The following is a 20,389-nucleotide window of genomic DNA, read 5'->3' as shown; positions in this document are numbered from 1 at the left end:
TCATTAATTTGGGGGAGATTATGGATACTTTTAATTTTTATATCTCGGTTTATCTGTTGTTGCTGTTTTTCTAAAATTCTTTCTGCAATGAACAACTACTGTTTTTGTAAAGAAAACTTCCACATCTGTATTGTAAGCTCTGGAATTTATTCTTCTAAATCTTTTTTTCCCCTTAATCCCCTCTTTCTTCCCAACATCAATTAGTGCAGTGGTAAACTTAATTCATTAAATGGGTACTTAACAAATGTTATTCACACAACATATTTTTATTCAGCACCTACTATGTGCTGTATCCTGTGTCAGGTACTGGGGTAGAGCAGTGAATGAGACAGACTTAGTCTCTGCCTTCCTGAAGCCTTGAATCTGGTAAGAGATGGACAGATGCAAACGAGTGCATAAGAAGCGTTTAATTACAGCTGTCCCTCGTTATCTGCGATTGGTTCCAGGAGCCCCGAATATATCAAAATCCCTGGATGCTTAAGTGCCATAGTCGGCCCTCTGTATCTTCAGTTATGCATTCGCGGATTCAATTAACCATGGGTTGTGTAGTACTATCTGAATTTATTGAAAAAAAAAATCTGCTTGTAGGTGGAACCGCTCCATTCAAACCAGTGTTTTTCAAGAGTCAACTGTATAATTATGAGGAGTGTTTTCAGGGTGCTAAAAAAAAGGTCTTAATAACAGGAGCCCTGACATAGTCTACCAGGCCAGGGAATGGTTTTCTGGGGAAATGGCTTTTAGGTTGAAATCCTCCCAAATAATGATGCCAGCTATCATTTAAATTTGTGCTGTCCAATGTGGTAGCCACTAGCCACATGTGGCTACTGAGCCCTTGGACTGTGGCTAGTGGAAATGAAATGTGCTGTCAGTGTAAAATGCACATATGATTTCAAAGACTTCCTATTAAAAAAAGTGAGCTATCTCATTGATGTTTTTTATATTGATTACAAGTTGAAATGATAACATTTAGGATAGACTGGATTAGGTAAAATACACTAAGATTAATTTTAACTGTTTCTTTTTATCTTTTTTAATGTGGCTACTAGAAAATTTTTAATTACTAATTAAAAAAAATTTTTTTTCCCTCCAGATAACAAAACAATTCCATTACACTATGAAGAAAAAAAAAGACCAAAATACTATTTTGTAAATCAATCTTTACATTAAGTCAAGGATAATTAAGATAAATCTTTTAAAAAACCTATTCGGTATTTCTTTTCACTTTGCAGCAAATTCAGCCCAAATGCTCCAAGGAATACAGTCCGGGGCAAATGAAGAAAACAACAAAAAGTCAACATATCTGCCGCTATGAATGTGTGAACTGTCCTGAAAATCACTATAGTAACCAGACAGGTAATTAATTACACTCATTGCAACATGTACAGTGACACATCTGAACCATTTCTCTTAGGCTGATTTTTTTTTAAATTTATTTATTTTTAATCAGTCATCAATTTTATACACATCACTTTATACATGTCAATCCCAATCGCCCAATTCAGCACACCACCATCCCCACCCCACCACAGTTTTCCCCCCTTGGTGTCCATACGTTTGTTCTCTACATCAGTGTCTCAACTTCTGCCCTGCAACCCGGTTCATCTGTACCATTTTTCTAGGTTCCACATACATGCGTTAATATACGATATTTGTTTTTCTCTTTCTGACTTACTTCACTCTGTATGACAGTCTCTAGATCCATCCACGTCTCAACAAATGACTCAATTTCGTTCCTTTTTATGGCTGAGTAATATTCCATTGTATATATGTACCACAACTTCTTTATCCATTTGTCTGTTGATGGGCATTTGGGTTGCTTCCATGGCCTGGCTATTGTAAATAGTGCTGCAATGAACATTCGGGTGCATGTGTCTTTTTGAATTACAGTTTTCTCTGGGTATATGCCCAGTAGTGGGATTGCTGGGTCATATGGTAATTCTATTTTTAGTTTTTTTTTTTTTTAAATTATTTATTTATTTTTATTTATGGCTGTGTTGGGTCTTTGTTTCTGTGCGAGGCCTTTCTCTAGTTGCGGCAAGTGGGGGCCATTCTTCATCGCGGTGCGTGGGCCTCTCACTATCGCGGCCTCTCTTGTTGCGGAGCACAGGCTCCAGACGCGCAGGCTCAGTAATTGTGGCTCACGGGCCTAGTTGCTCCGAGGCATGTGGGATCTTCCCAGACCAGGGCTCGAACCCATGTCCCCTGCATTGGCAGGCAGATTCTCAACCACTGTGCCACCAGGGAAGCCCCTATTTTTAGTTTTTTAAGGAACCTCCATATTGTTCTCCATAGTGGCTGTATCAATTTACATTCCCACCAACAGTGCAAGAGCGTTCCCTTTTCTCCACACCCTCTCCAGCATTTGTTGTTTGCAGATTTTCTGATGATGCCCATTCTAACTGGTGTGAGGTGATAGATACCTCATTGTAGTTTTGGTTTGCATTTCTCTAATAATTAGTGATGCTGAGCATCTTTTCATGTGCTTTGTGGCCGTCTGTATGCCTTCTTTGGAGAAATGTCTATTTAGGTCTTCTGCCCATTTTTGGATTGGGGTGTTTGTTTCTTTAATATTGAGCTGAATGAGCTGTTTATATATTTTGGAGATTAATCCTTTGTCCGTTGATTCGTTTGCAAATATTTTCTCCCATTCTGAAGGTTGTCTTTTCGTCTTGTTTATGGTTTCCTTTGCTGTGCAAAGTTTCATTAGGTCCCATTTGTTTATTTTTGTTTTTATTTCCATTACTCTAGGAGGTGGATCAAAAAAGATCTTGCTGTGATTTATGTCATACAGTGTTCTTCCTATGTTTTCCTCTAAGAGTTTTATAGTGTCCAGTCTTACATTTAGGTCTCTAATCCATTTTGAGTTTATTTTTGTGTATGGTGTTAGGGAGTATTCTAATTTCATTCTTTTACATGTAGCTGTCCAGTTTTCCCAGCACCACTTATTGAAGAGACTGTCTTTTCTCCATTGTATATCTTTGCCTCCTTTGTCATAGATTAGTTGACCATAGGTGCGTGGGTTTATCTCTGGGCTTTCTATCTTGTTCCATTGATCTATGTTTCTGTTTTTGTGCCAGTACCATATTGTCTTGATTACTGTAGCTTTGTAGTATAGTCTGAAGTCAGGGAGTCTGATTCCTCCAGCTCCGTTTTTTTCCCTCAAGACTGCTTTGGCTAATTTAATTTAATTACTAATTTTAAAATTTAAAAAATTTTAACATGTGGCTTGCATTTTGTTTCTAGGGGATAGTGCTGAGTTAGAGAGTGCTTGTTAGTGACAAGAATTATGCTAAGTAGTAAATGTGAGTATCTCGTTTAATCCTATGATGACTCTGACAGGTAGGTATTATTTATCTTCTTTCTACAGAGGAGGAAACTGGCACAAAGAGTGAATGGTCTGAGATTCACCACCAGCAAGGAGCAAAGCTGGCATTAGAACCTGGGTGGAGTCAGTCCAATGAGCTGTGCACTTAACCTCTACCCCACACTGCTAAGCAGAGGGACCTGTGGGCTGCGACAGGAAGAGGCATCAAGAGCCATCCAGGTGGAAGGAACAGCACACGTCTGAAAACACTGACATTCCGTGGACTAGAGAGCCTCAGAACATTCGGCCGTGGAGTGATCCCATGGAGGATCTACTTTCTTGGAGGCTGTTTTCTCACCATGAGGACCCTGAATTCAGTTTTGGCAGGGCTGTCCATCAATGTCCTGTCAATGTCAGTTCTTTTTTTTTTCTTTTTAAGACTGTTTCTTTTCCGTCAACCTATTTCCATTTTAAGAGTTTGTGGAAGAACAGCTTAAGACCACTCAGTGGTTGTTCTACCCATTCAGTGGCCTGAGCGGTGGGAGCTGCAGACCAGCCTTCAGTGGGGGATGGCTGAATAGGCACAGAGGGCACCTGCACACCTTCGGACCAGTCTGCCACCTCAGGTTGTTTAGCAATGAACTCAGGAGGTGGGGCGGTCCATTCACCCTGAAATTCCTCCTTGGTCACAGCCTTCTCAGCTGCTGCCTGCTCTTCCTTTTCAATCTCTTCAGGACCTCTGTAGAAGTAGAGATCAGGCATGACCTCCCATGGGTGTTCATGGTAGATGGTGCCACGCACGTGCAGAACTTCCCGGGCGACCATCCACCACATCAGACCCACTGAGTGAGCTCCCTTGTTGCACGGGATGACAATGTCCACACAGTGCAGAGGAGAATCTGTTACACAGACCAATGGTAGGCAGGTTAACATAAGAGGCCTCTGTGAGAGGCTGGTGGTCAGCCCTGGGATCAGTAACCACCAGAAGTCTTGGCTCCCTGAAGGCTGCCTGGATCTGGTTAGTGAAGTTTCCAGGAGTGAAGCGGTCAGCAATAGGAGTGGCTCCAGTGACAGCAGCAAACTTCAGCCCAGCTCACTGGCCAGTATTCCTGGAGGATATGACACTGACATCAGCTGGGTTTTCAATGGCGACAGTGGCACGAGCTGCCAACAGAAACTTCTCCCAGGTTCTCTTCAGATTTATGATGTAGGTGCCCTCACTTTTCCTTTGTAGATGTACTGTTCCATTTGGAAGTCAAGTTTGGTGCCACCTAAGTGGGTTCCTGCTGCAAGGAATTTGAGGACATCCTGCTGCTTCATTTGCTGGATATCAAGGGCTCCGGACATCGTGAAAATTTCCCTTTAAGTTACGATGGGAATCCAGAGCAACGCCGTATGGACCCCTGTCTGGGTAGCGCAGAAAGGCAATGCCAGTTCATCCTTAGGAAATATGAGAAAACCTGGTTTGAGTTAACCAAGTCTGATGGCTGGGGGATGGGAGTCCCCGAGGGGAGGAAAAGGTATTTTTTTTTTAAAGATCCTTTTTAAAAATTTATTTATTTATTTATTTATTTATTTTTGGCTGCATCAGGTCTTAGTTGCGGCACACGGTATCTTTCTTTGCAGCACATGGGCTCTTCGTTGCGGCGCGCGGGCTTCTCTCCAGTTGTGGCGCAGGTTTCTCTCTAGTTGCGGCCTGCGGGCTTCTCTCTAGTTGTGGCTCGCAGGCTCCAGAGTGCACGGGCTCAGTAGTTGTGGCACGCAGGCTTAGTTGCCCTGTGGCATGTGGGATCTTAGTTCCCCAACCAGGGATCGAACCCGTTTCCCCTGCATTGGAAGACAGATTCTTAAGCACTGGACCACCAGGGAAGTCCCAGGAAAAGGTATTTTGGGGCTCTTTACATTAGGAAATCCCAAGCAGGGGTCTGAGTGTCCAAGGTCACCAGCACTGAACTCCAAAGACTGAGTTCTCCTTAGAACTCCACCCACCAAGGGCAAAATTGTCAGCTCAATTGATGTCTTGTTTTTCCTCTCCAGGGAAATATTGCTTTGAAAAAGGTTTGAGACCTTTGAGACAGGGACAAGTGTATGTCCTGGGATTGGTCTAAGGATAATGGTTTCACCTGGCACAGTAGCAGGTTTCCCGCACAGGCCTTAGCAAAGAATTCCCAGGTTCAGATCCCAGTCTTCCCACTTACTAGCTCTGTGACCTGGGGTAACTCAATCTCTCTGTTCTTAACTTTTCCAACTGGAAAAGGGGATAACAGTGGTCATCTCCTAGGCTTGTGGTCAGAATTAAATGCAAAAAAGCATGGAAAGCACCCAGCCTGGAGCCTGTTCATTATATTGATAGTACAATTATAATTGTTACTATTGTTCTGAAGAGAACGCATTTGACCTCCTCTAGAGGAAATGTGACATTACATTGCCGTTGTAATATCCCCTATTACAGTTTTAGCATACTGTTCACCCCAGAAACTCTGGGCTTAATGTGAATTAGACTAATTGTGGGTTCTTCTTTATGCCTCTCCCAGCTTTAGCCCAGTGTCTGATGCAGGATAGGCGCCCCTGCTAACCCCTCTGTACCCCCACTATCAGTCTTCACCTTGTATTCCATGCTGCAATTTCCTTCTAGTTTTTCCAATGCACCATGGTCTCTGTCTTGCCTAAAGGCCTTTGCATATGCTGTTCCAGGCGGCTGGGAATGGTGTGAGGTTATTCATCCTTCATACAGACCTGTTTGCTCTTCTGTCTGCCCTTTTGGACTAAATTCCAAGAAGGCAGGCACCATATCAGTCTTATTCATCATTGTATCACCAGCCCCAACACAGAACCTGTTCGAAGGGAGTGCCAATAAATATCTCATCATTGAGTGAATGAATGAGTGATCTCACTTTCTTAATCTTCCATTAAACTGTGAACTTTCTGAGGAAAGGGACTACAATTTGCTTTGTTCCAAGTGTCAGGCACAACATCTGCCAGCCATTCAGCAAATATATATTGAGTGCTTACTATGTGAAACACACAGACTAAGTACAGATATGAGCAAAAATCGACATGGTTTCTGCCCTTGTGCACTTTTAGTCTGAAAGGGAGAGAGACATTTATCAAGCAATCCTACCACTAAATGTAAATTACAGCAGAGAGAAGTGCCTACAACACAGAAGTACATGGAAGGTGTTGGAAGGGCATGCAATAGACTGCCTAGCTGGGAAGCTGTCTTAGCTCTTGAATTTTAATGGAGGAGAATGTGGCATCCACAGAGGAGAGCCACTTGGTTCTGCCTTCAAAAAAGAGTTTTTCATCCAGCTTGAGAAATGACAGCTTCCAGATGCAGGGCCTTCAGGACAAGGCCACACACTTCATGGGCATCCCCAGCTGATGGCTGAACATGGTGGGGGAATTGGGGTCTGGACATTTCTGCCCAATGGGGACTCCTCTAATGAAATTTTGTTCCAGGGCTCCCAATTGAGTTGGCTTATCTTTGTCATATCCAAGTTTCTCCTTGCCAGTCCTGCCTCTTCCTCTTTCTCTCTCACAGACATTCCTCCAACTCTATCTCAACATCTGCTTCCTGGAGGACCTAACCCGACACAGAGGGTCTTGAGGGCTGGATTTCTGTGGGAAGGGGAACTTTTTTTTTTTTTTTTGGCTGCGTTGGGTCTTTGTTGCTGCGCGTGGGCTTTCTCTAGTTGTGGCGAGTGGGGGCTACTCTTCGTTGTGGAGCACAGGCTCTATCTAGGTGCACAGGCTTCAGTAGCTGTCGCTCATAGGTTCTAGAGCGCAGGCTCAGTAGTTGTGGCTCATGGGCTTAGTTGCTCCGAGGCATGTGGGATCTTCCCAGACCAGGGATCGAACCCGTGTCCCCTGCATTAGCAGGCGGATTCTTAACCACTGTGCCACCAGGGAAGCCCCTAATACCTGATTTCTGAGTCTGTGGGAGCAAAATCCCTCTGGAGTCTGGGATGGCAGTGGGGTGTTTCAGGAAACTATGCCCAGCGCTGGGTGTAACCTCCCTGTAGCTTTTCCTTTACTGTCCAAGGTGGGGTCCTTTTTGCTCCATGTAGAGTTTCAGAAAAATCTCCGTCTAGGGAGGATGGATATGTGGAAGATTAAAGGATATATAACCTCGAAGATATTGAATCTGGCCCCAAAGCCTGGGCTGCGAGCTTCACTGCCATCGATCCAGAGGGCGCCCCGAGGAAAGGTCCTCCAAATGTTCCCGGCCTCGCCTGGTACTGATTTAGGGTCCTCTTGGGAGGCGACTTACTGGGAGATAGACAGACGGACAAATCTGACTCTCCAGTGGACAGACATGTGATGAATGAGTGACTGATGGATGGACAGACATAGGTCAGATTGTGAGACGTCAAGACAGGCAGATGGATCTGTTAGCCCGTCAGGCATGTGACTCTCAGACAGAGAAAGACTGACAGTGGGCCTGAAGGCCTGGGAGCGTCCCACCTGCCTGCTCGGCCACAAGGCGGCGCTGCCGCCTCGCCCAGCGGCGCCCACCGTCCAGGCTGCGCGCGCTCTCGTGGGCCGGCGGCGGGGGCGGGTCCAGCGTGCTCACCGGGCGGGACCAGCAGCCTCGCGGGGGCGACCACGGGCGGAGCGCGCGGCGGGGGCGGGGCGCGCGTGCTCGCGGGGGCGGCTGGGGGCGGGACGCGCGGCGGGCGCGGGCGCGCGCGGCGGCGGCGCGTTCCGTTCCGGGCCGAGGCTCGCGGCGGAAAAGTTGCGCGGCGGTGAGGAGCGGCCCCGGGACGGGCAGCGAGCGCGACGCCGAGCCGGCTCCCGGCGCCCGCGGCCCCGCCATGGACGACCTCGGTGAGTGAGCGGGAGGCCGAGGGAGTGGGCAGCGAGAGGTGCGCGGCCCCGGGCCGGTGCGGGCGCGAGCGAGCGGCAGGCGGAATCCCACCCGCGGCGGCCCGGGTCCCGGCTCTGGTTTCGGCCGGCCGGGGCTCTGCGGGGCCGGAATCCCGCGCTGGGCCTGAGTCCCAGGCCAAGGCCAGCCCCGCACCGTCCTCACAGCTGCCACCCCGTCGCTTGGAGGACAGCCCCACCTCCGGACCCTCGACCTCGGGCTTCCACCCCCATCTCCCAGAGCAGCTTCAGGGACCCTCTTCAGGGACTCACGTCAAGGACCCGCCCCGTCCGCCTCAGGGACGGGCCCCCACTGCCTGGACCTGACCACCTCCCCCGCTGTGGGACCCTCACTTCACAAACCTTTCCCCCACCCCCATCGCACAGATGGAACACCCAACCTGGGGATCAGCTGCCTAATCTCACAGGCGGGGCCCTCAATTCCGGGATCTGCTCCCACCCCCTCGAGGACCACCCTTTCACAGACTGACATCCCCACTTCAGGGGTAGCCCCACCGAGCCGACGCCTTTCATTTTACAGGTCAGATTCACAAGTTAGAGATAAGCCTCTGATGACACAGCCTCTGATGAGCTTCTGAGCCGCCACAAGGACAAGTTTCCCTCCTGTCCCACTGATCCCCCCGGTCCCTTTCACTGACTGCCCTGGCCACTCTGTGGACCAGCCCCTCCCCTTTTATATCACAGATCAGCCTCATCCTAGAAGAGTAAGCTAGGGAGACAGACTCTGGTGAAATGCCAGAGGAATGAGGTGGGAAGTGGGCCCCAAGGTATGGCCATCTTTGAACTTGTCCAGGCTGGTAACGTTCCCTCCACCCCCGCAGCAGCATAACTTGCGGGAAGCCACGCAGGTAAGGAAGTTAAGATGCCCAGAACAGAGTTTTACTGTTTTCGTTGTTAGTGGAGCTCCCAAATTACTCTTCTCAGTCCAGTCTTGATTTGGTGTTAGGGTAGGGGAAAGTATCTCCTGGAATCAGACACTAAACCCAGGGAGCTTGGTGCCAGGGTTCTAGGAATGCCTTGAGTGGTGTGAACTCTGGAGTGGGAGGATTCACTCTCCCTCCCTCTCCTTCACGCCTGTAACTGGAGGGCCTCTGAGCCGGGGAGTTGAGGAGGGGGGAAAAGTTTCTTCTCTGTAGGAGCCTTGTCTTCTTTCTATGGACTGTGGGTGGCTTGTGTGACCGCTGATGCTTTCTCTGTCTCAGGCTCTGAGGGGTGGATTCATCAGACAGGACTGATGGGCCTCCCCTGAGCACACAGGGCACTAAATTAAGACTGGCTATTTGTAGGCACTGAATTTCCAAGGGGACAGGGAGGAGGATTGGGACTTGACTGCTTCCCGGAGGCTTCCTTTTGGGATCAGGGTGCCTTCCCCACCCCCCTGACCCCGAGATCCTGGAGCTGGGTATGGTGTCCGGTCCTGCCTGTTTTGCAGAGTGAGATGGTTGCCAAGCATAGTTCTGCCTTTGGGTCTGGCTTGGCACCCATTTTTCCAACACACTCAAGGTTGGCATGGCTTTCAGGCAGGTATTTTTTTTTTCACATAAAAATAACTGAGCTGAAAGGAGGCCGGGGGATATTTTTCAAATCAGGATCTGAAAGTCTCAGTGCTTTCCCAGTGAGAATTTGTGAGCAGAGTTACAGTTTCTGAAACGCTGATGGGGGTTCTGTTGCTTCTAGACAGTCCCCTTGCTGTTTGAAGGACTGAGAAAGTCTTTTTAGAGTTCGCAGTTGAAGCCCGGAATTCCTGTCCTCTGACAGTCTTCCATTTAGGGCCAGGAAACTGAGTTCGTCTCTGAAAGGAAAGAGAGTGCCCTGGCAGAGTGGATTGTAGGAATTTAAATTTGCTGTTCATGGAGTACTTCCCCATACCTCAACTCATCTTGTCCTCACAGCAGCCCTTTCTGAGAACCCCTTAGGGCCACTGCTATCATTACTACCTGCCTTTTACAGATTGAGAAAACTGAGGCTGAGAGAGGTTGATTCACTTGCCGAGGGCTGCACAGCCACAGAATGACAAAATCATGGCTAAAAGCCTAAACCCTAGCTCCTAGGTCTGCAGCTCTGTGTACCCCGAGGCCTTTCTTCCTGAGGAGGGGTCACAGTGGGGTATGGCTGCCACTTGTAACTTCTGCTGCTTTCCACCATAGGCTCCTCAGTTGTCTGAATCTGAGCTGCCCAGCTTCCTTGGCCTAAGCTCCCAGGGGGCCAGCCACGCCTGGCTGAGCGGAGCCTGGGGTGGGAGGAATGGGCTGTGCAGGAGGAGAGAGGAATTTGCCTCTGTGCTCAGGCCCCATCAGCTGTCTGGATGGCGGCTCAGCACCCTGCCCGTCAGCTGTTTTCCTAGTTAGGCTGGACACATAGGCCGGGCCTCTTGTTTTTATTTTTCTCCTGAGAGTGCTCTCAGCTGTGAGCCTCTTGGTCCCTGAAACAGGGGCGTTTGACATGTAGCAAGTCTAGAGGGTTCATAGTCTCTGCTGTGACTTTTTTTGGTCTTAAAAAAAATTGGGGAACTCTCCCCTTCCTGTAGCTGTTAGTGACAAACTCACCGTGTGTTGTTTAATAAGTTACAAACTTACAGCTCTTTGGGCAGAAAAACATAAACACAGCATGTCCTGCCCTTCCGTGTGTGTTCTCTCTGCTTTGTGCTGCGGGGTGGCTGCTGGTGGCTTTTCTCATTACTGTTTAGATGCTGGTTTGGCTGGGAGTTCTCCCTGTTCGAGTTCTGGCTGGAGTTTCCTGGACAGAGTTCTCATAACACTGAGATGCACTCTGATTATGTTTCCCGACCTGACTCCTCTCTCTCTCCTCCTTCACGTGTCTAGTGCACTTTGGGGTGGGGGTAGGGACAGTGACCACAGCTGGGGGCTAATAATGATCACGTGCTCTTGATGGGAGCCAGGCATCCTACTCAGCATTCCTTGGTATCATCGCAGCCATTCCGAGAGGGAGGTGTTTAATCTCCACTTTACAGATGCAGAAATCTGAGTCAGGGAAATTCAGTGGGGGGGCGCTGGGATTGTAACCCAGATTGATCCAATTCCAGATCTGGTCATCTTCATCATAATAAGGTAGTAAGTGCTCGGTAATTAACCAAGGGGATGAGCCATGGGGGCCTCCTGAGTAATTGCTAGGTACCTTTTACATTTCTGCCCTGGGGGCCGTCCCATATGGTCATGGTGGCAAAGGGTGGTCTGGTTCAGGCCTTGATAGCTTTGCCTTTCCCATCCCTTGCAGGGGGAACAGCCAGCTGTTGGCAATGCCCAGTTGCTGCTGGAATCTGGACCTGTCTTCGTGCAGCTTCTCAGCAGTCTTGACCCTCTGGAACACAGTGCCTCATTGTCCTTGGGGGGAGTACTGGGGAGCAGGGGAGTTGCCTGGGGCATTCCGGGCTACGGAGCCTCTCTGTTCCATGGAAAGTCTGGACTTTGGGCTCACCCATCTGTGGTGCCTCTGTGTGTTAGGCTAGGGTCAGGGCACCCAGCTGCTGGGCCTGTGACAGGCGCGGCCCGTGGGGTGATGGTGAGTTCCTAGTGGGGCTCTGCGTCAGGGCCAAATCTTCTCCGAGGCTGTGTGCTAGTGGGGTGCAGAGCTGGGATTACGGACCCTGGAGTGCTGGATTCTTAAGCAGGTGCCCTTTCTGCTGGGCAGCCATAGTTTCCACAGTGTGGAAATGTTCAGGCCACTGGGAGCCAGAGCCCTGCCACTGTGGGTTTGAAGTCCCCTGAGGGAACATCTCAGTATTCTTTTCTTCCAGTTTCCCCAGGGGTGGCTGTGCATTGGCCAGTGGAAGGCCAGATTAACTGTGGATGTGCTGACCAGCCCTCCTCCCCCATTTATTCATCGTGCCTGAGTGTGCCGACTCTCCAAAGCTTCCCTTGAGCCTTTACCTTGTTCCAAGGCCAGAGATGTTGAAAAAACTTCCTCCCAGCTTCACTCTCGTTCCAGCCCTCTGCTGGGTTGTCCTGGTCTCAGTGCCTTCATTAATAATAACAGCCATCTGTAGAACACTTTTTCTTTTTTACAGTGTTTGCAGAACTCTTACTGTAATGTTTATTGAGCACTTACTATGTGCAGGCCCTGTGCTGGGTACCTTACATACATTGTTTCATTGAATCATGTTGGCCCTATGAGGTGCAGGTTCCGTTATTATTACTACTACCCATTTTACAGATGGTAAAATGGAGGCACAGAAAGGGTGTGCCCACTTGCCCAAGTTCTATAACTAGTGAGTGGCAGAGCTGGGATTTAAATGCAGATTGGGCTTGTAACCATTTTTACATGTCTGTTCATGATACTGGATCGATCTCGGTTGCCTGTTTTTTTAAAAAATTTATTTATTTATTTTTATTTTTGACTGCATTGTGTCTTCGTTGCTGCACGTGGACTTTCTCTAGTTACGGTGAGCGGGGACTACTTTTCGTTGTGGTTCACAGGCTTCTCATTGCAGTGGCCTCTCTTGTTGCGGAGCACGGGCTGTAGGTGTGCGGGCTTCAGTAGTTGCAGCGCGTGGGCTCAGTAGTTGTGGCTCTTGGGCTCCAGAGCGCAGGCTCAGTAGTTGTGGCGCACGGGCCTAGTTGCTCCACGGCGTGTGGGATCTTCCCAGACCAGGGCTCAAACCCGTGTCCCCTGCATTGGCAGGTGGATTCTTAACCACTGCACCACCAGGGAAGCCCTTGGGTTGCCTGTTGGTTTGATTGCTTTCCATTTCTAGGATGCTAAAAATCTTTTCTGCCCCTTCCCACACACACATTCTCTGTTCAGTGTCTCACATCTGTCTTTTTCCTGTTCTCTGTGGCTTCTTCCCTCTCATTTGTTCTTTCTTGGGGATGCCATGCTGAGGATGGGATACTGGGCACTTGTGGCAGTGTCTCCTGCTCAGTGGAGGACCTCATTCCTCTCTTACCTGTTACCTCTCCAGTCACCTGTTAGCCTCAAGACAGGGCTGCGAGCTACAGCACAGCTGCTGCGGAGCACCTGGGGCGGGTTCTGAGCTCCCTCTTCACTCCTTGTGTTTGGAATCAGAGCCCTCTCTGTGCCCCCCACCCCATACACTCTCCTGTCTTTGTTCAGGTATTTGCACATGGCTGCCATTGGGAGCCAGCCCATTTCCAGAGGAGGAAGTCCTAGGAAACTTTTGAGGTGGAGAATTGAGGATGTCCTGTGGGAGGGAGAGAGGGAGAGAAAGCATTAGGAAGTTGAATTTTCCCAGAAATCTTGACAAACCAGCAGATTCATAGGGGTATCCAGGGGAGTTCCCTGGCAGTCCATTGGTTGGGACTCTGCGCTTCCACTGCAGGGGGCCTAGGTTCGATCGCTGGTCACGGAATCAAGATCCCACATGCTGGGCAGTGCGGCCAAAAAAAAAGGGGGGGCGGGCTGTCCAGAGATGGTCTCCTGACCTGGGATAGGCCTGGAGCCACCACGGCCTCCCAGTCTACGTTGCCTTTTCAGTTGGAGTCACATCCGGCCTCAAGCGTCCATTCACATCCAGATAAGTCTTCCAACTAATGGATTGATTGCCTAACCAGTGGGGCCCAGGGCTGGCCTCTCCAGGGAGGCCTTGGACGCTAGGCCAGTGGCAGGCAGAATATGTGGTTGGCCAGGCCCGGCAGAGCCCCAGTGGCCAAATTTTCCCTTAAAGATGGCCTTTTAATGCTTATTTCTTGTGTGATTGTGGTATTGTGGTTTTATGGGCGAACATTGTTATTTAGGTGCATGCGAAAGTATTTGGGAGTGAAATATCATGATGTCTGCAACTTAGTTTTAAATGATGTAGTAAAAAAAGAAAGGGGGATATGTGTATATACTGTGTATATATGTAGAGAGAAGGAGAGAGAAAATTTGTGCAAGTGTGTACAAAAAAGTGGCAAAAACATTAACTATGACTGAATCTAGGTAGAGGGTATATGGGTGCTCATTGCAATGGCCTTTCAACTTCTCTGTATGTTTAGACATTTTCATGATAAAAAGCTGGGAAAAAAGTAAGAAAACCTTGCTTTTCCATAGTGGGCTTGGAGTTATTCGGTCAAGGGTGCTCATACGTGACTACCTGTGGTTGACCTGAGTGACTCTCGGCCTCCCTGGGTGGGCAGAGACAGGAGCCAAGTGGTTCTGGGATGGTGATGACTGGTGACTCTCAGCTGGGGATGGGGGCACATGGTGACCCGTGCAGAAAAAAGGACAGGGCCAGGCAGAGACAGTGAGCTTCCCTGGTGTGGAGGGAGCCTCGGGGGTTATTTTGGGTGTGGTGATGTTAACCGGACCAGGGTCGGGGCAAGGGAGATGCTGGGCTCTGGTTAGAGTTTGGAAGGGGTTGCCTGGGTGGGATGCAGAGCAAGGCTTTACAAAAGGCAGAGAGCAGCCTCTGGGCAGCTGGAGCCTGGGGGAGGGGACGAAATGCCATTTGCTTCACATCACGAACCTCTTATCTGTGGCCAAAGGAACACCATTAGCCTGTGGGCAGCGGAGGCCGGAGTGGCCCCAGGCTCTTGCTTGCAGCTCCGCTGGCTGTCCAGTTCTCCAGACTTGAGGCTCCCTCTCCTGGAATCCCCACTCCCAGGTCTCTCTTGTCTTGGTTTGTGCGGACTCAAATCCTGTCCACCAGGCCTCCCATCTGTTTGGGAGAAATAGCTGGGTTCCGGCACCAGTGGCCCCCTTGGCTTTGAGGGCCCTGGTGCCTACTAGAAGCATTTTGGGCAGCCAGTCGGCCCTCGTAAGGGAAGTGCTTCGCACGAGGGTCTTCTGTGAGCCTCACGTCTGTCTGTCAGCGAGCAAGGATACAGAGGCTGGCCACTGGGTCATGATCATGGGGTTGTCCTAGGGAGGTCTCAGAGCCGTGTGTCCCGCCTGACTGCCTGTTTGAGGAGCAGGATGATGTGTGTTTTATGGGGGTGGGGGTGGGGAGGGGTGGTGCTGGGAGGAAGCTTTATGTAATTCTTGGCTGGGACTCAGGTAATTGTTTTAATGAAATGGAATGCAGCTTATTCAGAACTCGCTTGGCAGAAACAGCCATGTTCTGTTCTGTTTTCTTGTTGGAGAGAGCGAGTCACACACTTGCAGCCGTTTGAAAGAGTGGAACCCAGGGTGAGCTAGCATGAGCAAGGTGGGCCGAGGCCTCCGGGGATCTCCTCTCGGTTCAGCGCGAGGATCCTCAGACGGCTCGACTCTCCTCTGGACGCCAGTCCGGAAGCCTTTTTGAATGAGCCATAGACACTCGGGCCTCTTGCAACAACAGAAAGACCCTGCTGCAAGTGGGCTGTGAACTGAGCCTGGAGCTGCTGCCTCCCTCGTTGTCAGGAGGCCTCGTGATATGGACGTGGGAGCGCTCAGCACACAGCAGACAAACCCTCCAGGACGGTCTGCTATTTGCTGTATCCCCTTTTTGCCACCTCAACACCTCCTGTAACTCCCCGCGTGCCCCCCTTACCCCCCCAGCATCTCCCATCAGTGTCGACATCGTGGCCTAATGTGACCTATCCGCAGATACACCTGGATCCCCTTTCCTTGTGGTTTCCTTTCCCCAACCCCACCCCGTCTGCCCCTGCTAACTTCTTTAGTCTGCTCCTTTTTCTGTTTTTAATGCAGCCTGGGCCGTTCTTCCACATTTTCTCTTTTGCTAAGAATGCATCTCACTCTGTAGCAGCCATATTTCCCCTCCCTTCCTTAAAATCTGCTTCTCCGCAGAACCCCCCCACTTCCTTCCCCTCCTCCTTCTCTGATCCCTTTGTGGGGCGCAACATTGCATTTTCCCAAAGGCTTTTTCTGGGCTCCCTGTTTCTCTCCTAGGTACCCAGGTCAACTTATCTACTTGCGTGACCTCTTTTATCACTGGTATGTTGGCAACTCCTAAATTTATATTTCCACCCCTGACGTGGATTCTATTGTCCAGATTCTTCCGGTCTGCACGCCAGCAAAGACCCAGCTCATTTCCTTCTCACTCTCTCTTCACGGTCTCATTTGTTGTCTGCTCTCTCTGTTATTGCCCCTTCCCTTCTCTTGGCCTGTGTTAAACCATTTCTGCAACAGTTTAAAATTTATTTATTTTATTTATTTATTTTTGGCTACATTGGGTCTTCATTGCTGTGCGCGGGCTTTCTCTAGTTGTGGTGAGCGGGGGCTACTCTTCATTGCGGTGCGCGGGCTTCTCATTGTGGTGGCTTCTCTCTCTGTGGAGCATGGGCTCTAGGTGCACGGTCTTCAGTAGTTGTGGCACGCAGGCTCAGTAGTTGTGGCTCGCAGGCTTAGTTGCTCCGCAGCATGTGGGATCTTCCCGGACCGGGGCTCGAACCCGTGTCCCTGCATTGGCAGGGGGATTCTTAACCACTGCGCCACCAGGGAAGCCCCATTTCTGCAACATTTTAAGGTTTAGGAAACATGTTCACGTGCTTCGTCATTGTTGATGATTCTGACAACAGCCCTTTGGGGTATGTGGTAGCTTCCCCCATTTTACAGATGAGGAAGCTAAACTGCAGCTCAGGGCACATAGAGGAAGGGGTCACACCCAGTATCACCACAGATAATGTTGCAAAAACTTGATCTTAGGTCTTTGAGTGCCCAACCCATTCTCTTTTTGGTTCTTCATGTTGGAAACCTTAACGCAGAGATGGGAATTCGCAGGTTGGATTTGGCCTGCAGACCTGTGTTACTTGGCCTGCGTGGTATTTAAAAATATTCCGAATTAGTTGCCAGCATTTAAAGTATCAGGAGATTGCACCCAAAAATCCGTATGTTATTTCTTTCGAAAAATCAGAGTCGGCTACACTGGACGCCCATCTTTCATGGCACTGGTTCGTTGAATTCGCAGCTCCCGGCCTTGCATTGGCCCTCTCTGTTGCCTGCAGCGGGCCCACTTTTTGGAAGGTTCTAAAAATGCTTTCTTTCTGCCCTGCATTTACGGCCAACACACAGTTGCCAAGTCTAGGGGGTTTCTTGAACTGCATTCTCTGAGTTATATTTGACTTCTGACCACTCCAAGCACTTAGCTCTGCCCGAAGTCTGGACCCTTGTCCATGTTGCAGAAAATAGCCTCCTGACTTGTCCGTCTCCTTTCACTCTCAGCCCTTAAGGTCTCAGCTGCAGTCACCTTCTTGAGAAGGTTTTTTTTCCGGTTAAAGCTAGCCAACCTCTTGACCCTCCCGCTTCACTGTAACTTCACAGATCTGTGTACACTGGGCTTTTTTCCTTTTGTCTCCCCCTCTGCCCTGTAAGCCCGTTGAAGACAGGGATCTTACCTGCTGTTCAAGTGTCTCTAACCTCTGAGTATGGCTCGGTTCTCTCTGTGGTTGCTTAATATTTGAAGGTGGCTGATGATTAAATGAGTATGTATGAACTGCAGACACCCACCATGATGCTGAACCTCCACCATCCACTTCCTCCACTGGAGAATCTGAGCCAGAAACCCTCTGGGTTCCAGGCAGGTGGGGAGGCAGCGTAGTGCCACAGACAGAACACAGGCTCGCCTATCAGCCCCTCCTCTCCTGGGTCTGTATCCATGCTGCCCCTCGCCAACTGTGTGACCTTGACAGGTCACCTTATACCCTGAGCCTCAGTCCCCTCATCTGTGAAACAGGAGCATTTCCTGAAATGCTATAAAGTACTCAATAAATGGTAACGATTATCATTCTTATTATTATTCCCTGGAATAATCTAGACATTGCTCTGGGGGGGTTGGCTTTCTCTGTCACCTTTCCACCTGACAACTCTGCTGCCTGTGTCTGCTGTGGCCTTGGTGGCGGGCATTTAGAGCACACGTACCTGGATGGCCATTCAGCTGGGCCTGGGGGAGGATTCTGAGTTCTGTTAGCTCCCCCGAGAATGTGATTTGGGACCCTTTGTGGCCCTGTGGGGTGAGGACTAGTGTTTGGGGCTCTGCTCTGCAGGTGAAATGGTCATGTCCTGGTGCTGGTGATGTTAAGCTGGGTTTTGATTATGTGACATCTCGCTTCCCCGAGCCTCTTCCGTGGCTTTGAGGAGGAAGTGGTGGGGGAGGCGGTTGTTTGGTGCCTTGGTTTATACCAATTGCTCATCTAAGGCTAAAGTTTGAGAGCGGCCAGAGAGCTGCTCTGAGATCAGTGCAGGGCTTCTCCCAGAACTCGCAAGCCTTCCTCTGGCCAAGGCAGGCTGTAAAGGATGGTCTGTAACACCTACAAAACCTCCCAGGATGGGTCTAGGCCAGTGAGGCTCCTAGTAGCAGTAGAACAAAGGAGAGTTTGGTTTTCTGGGCCGTGAACTGCGGCTTTTGTCAGCTGAGTGGACCCAGTACCTAGGCTGCCCCCTGTCTGCCCCTGTACCCATTTAGGGGCAGCCGATCTGTCGGGTCAGCCCCAGACCCCATTCAGGTTTGAAGTGGCTCAGAGAGTCGTGGCCAGGCTTTTTCTTGCTCTCTGTTTCCAGGAATGTTCCTCTTCCTTGGGTGGAAATGGGAGTGTCCCACAGCCTGCACTTGGTTTCCTCCGGATTTACCATTCGCCCCGTGGACTCCCTCTGGACTCTGCTGACTGGCTGGGGTGGGTTCTCATCACTGGTGAGCTGCAGGACAGCCGCATCGGGCTGGCTCCTCTGGGGCGGGGATGAAGGAGCGGCCACGGCGCCTGGAACACTACACTCGTGCCTCGTCGGAGACCTGACCTGGTGCCCTGCTGGGCTCGCTTGGTTACGTGCTGCCCATCTTGGAAAGTCCTATGTCCTCACAAGTGGATGTGTGGTTTCCTCACCGTCCTTAGGAGCGTCAGCCTAGCTGCATCTTTGGGGTGAGGTAGCTGTTGAGATAGCTCAGTGGCCTTGTTTCCTCCCTGTCTGAACCCCTCAGATGGTCTCTTCTGCCCTGTCCTAAACTTTCCAAGAATTCCACCCTCTTCTCTGTCTTTGGAGAGCCGCACTGGAAGTCTTTTTGCCTGGTCTGCTGAGGCAGCCACACCAGAAACAAGCTGGGGAAGAAGAGGAGTGTCACCTGGAGGTGGTTGTCATGCTTCCTGTGATCACTTGTGATCATCTGTTCCCAAACATCCTGTTTGCACCCTTAGTGCAGCAGGAATTCTGACCTGGAGACAGCTATTATCTATCTGCCTGACCTCGGACAGAGGCATGGGGCCAGGGGTGTCTCAGCTCATCTGCCCCTGGGGGACCCTGGGCTTGCTGGTCGCTGGCTGTTGATGGCATTGCCGGTAGCAGCTCCTTTCCTCGTCACTGGCTTGGGCTTCATCTCGGCTCTGCCCATTCTCTTCCCCCTGCTTCTACTGCCTGTGAGATTTTTCCTCCAAATGATCTGTTGCGTGTGACCAGTCAGCACTCCCTTCTCTGTGGTTCTGGACTGATTCAGTCTTTCTTAGAGTGGAAGGGGCCTTAGGATGTCACCCACTCCTGTGGTTGGGGTCTTTGCCAATCACCTCTTCAGTCAGAGCTGCTCACTTCATATCTGTGTATATATTGGGCTTCCACTGAAGACTGCAATTGCAAAAGGGGTTTTGTGGTTTTTCAAAAATTTGAAAATAAAAATGTAAAATCATTTGAAAATCACTTATGAGGTTCAACCCACCTGTTTTACAGAGGGACAAACTGAGACCCTCTGAGGAGAAAGTACTTGCCTGGGACACTTAATAGCAGAACAAGCCTGTGCTTTTTTCCCTCTTTCTAGCCCTTCTTGGGGAGTATCCTGGTTCCTAGTTTTCTTCATTTCTAGAACCACACACTTGCCACAGTGTAGCCTCAAGCCTTGTTTTCTTCTAGAGACCTTTCTCATGCCATTTTGTATCCAGTGTTGTTACTTACTTTGTAAAAGTTTTTATGTCAAAGAAGATACATACCTATTGTAAAAACAAAAAAGAAAAAGGTACAGAGTGAAAGTCCTTCCTTCCTTCCCCCACCAGGGGTAACTGTAGTTAACAGTTTGCTGTGTATCTTACCCACCCATCTTCTACACATTTGTAAATACATAAACATGCATGTGATGTACATACCCTTCACTTTTTTTAAACTAAGGTGAAATTCACATAACATAAAATTAGCCACTCTAAAGTATACAATTCAGTGGCATTTAGGACATTCACAGTTTGTGCAACCATCACCTCTGTCTAGTTCAGAACATTTTCATCACCACCGAAGGAGTCCCTGTATCCGTTAAGCAGTCACTTCCCTTTACTCCCTCCCCATAATCCCTGGCAGCTACTAATCTGCTTTCTGTCTCGATGGATTTGCCTATTTTGG

At 49.6% G+C, this 20,389-nt stretch overlaps 1 protein-coding gene and 1 pseudogene across 12 annotated transcripts in view; one reads left to right on the top strand and one right to left on the bottom strand.

Annotated features, from left to right (window-relative positions):
* Positions 1-3,797: 3,797 nt before the first annotated feature.
* LOC132347443 (small ribosomal subunit protein uS2-like) lies at positions 3,798-4,651 on the bottom strand (annotated as a pseudogene).
* A 3,354-nt stretch (positions 4,652-8,005) lies between these two features.
* Positions 8,006-20,389, top strand: part of PXN (paxillin) — a 41,826-nt gene continuing 29,442 nt past the window's right edge. For all 12 annotated transcript variants that reach the window (XM_059895468.1, XM_059895467.1, XM_059895466.1 and 9 more), the window contains exon 1: positions 8,006-8,131. In XM_059895468.1, the coding sequence (XP_059751451.1) occupies positions 8,119-8,131 (13 nt within the window). In that variant the 5' untranslated portion in view covers positions 8,006-8,118. The remainder of the gene's footprint in view (positions 8,132-20,389) is intronic.

Source organism: Balaenoptera ricei, chromosome 14 (assembly GCF_028023285.1).
Source record: "Balaenoptera ricei isolate mBalRic1 chromosome 14, mBalRic1.hap2, whole genome shotgun sequence".
Classification (NCBI taxonomy): Eukaryota; Metazoa; Chordata; class Mammalia; order Artiodactyla; family Balaenopteridae; genus Balaenoptera; species Balaenoptera ricei.
This window is presented reverse-complemented; position numbering and strand designations above follow the sequence as displayed.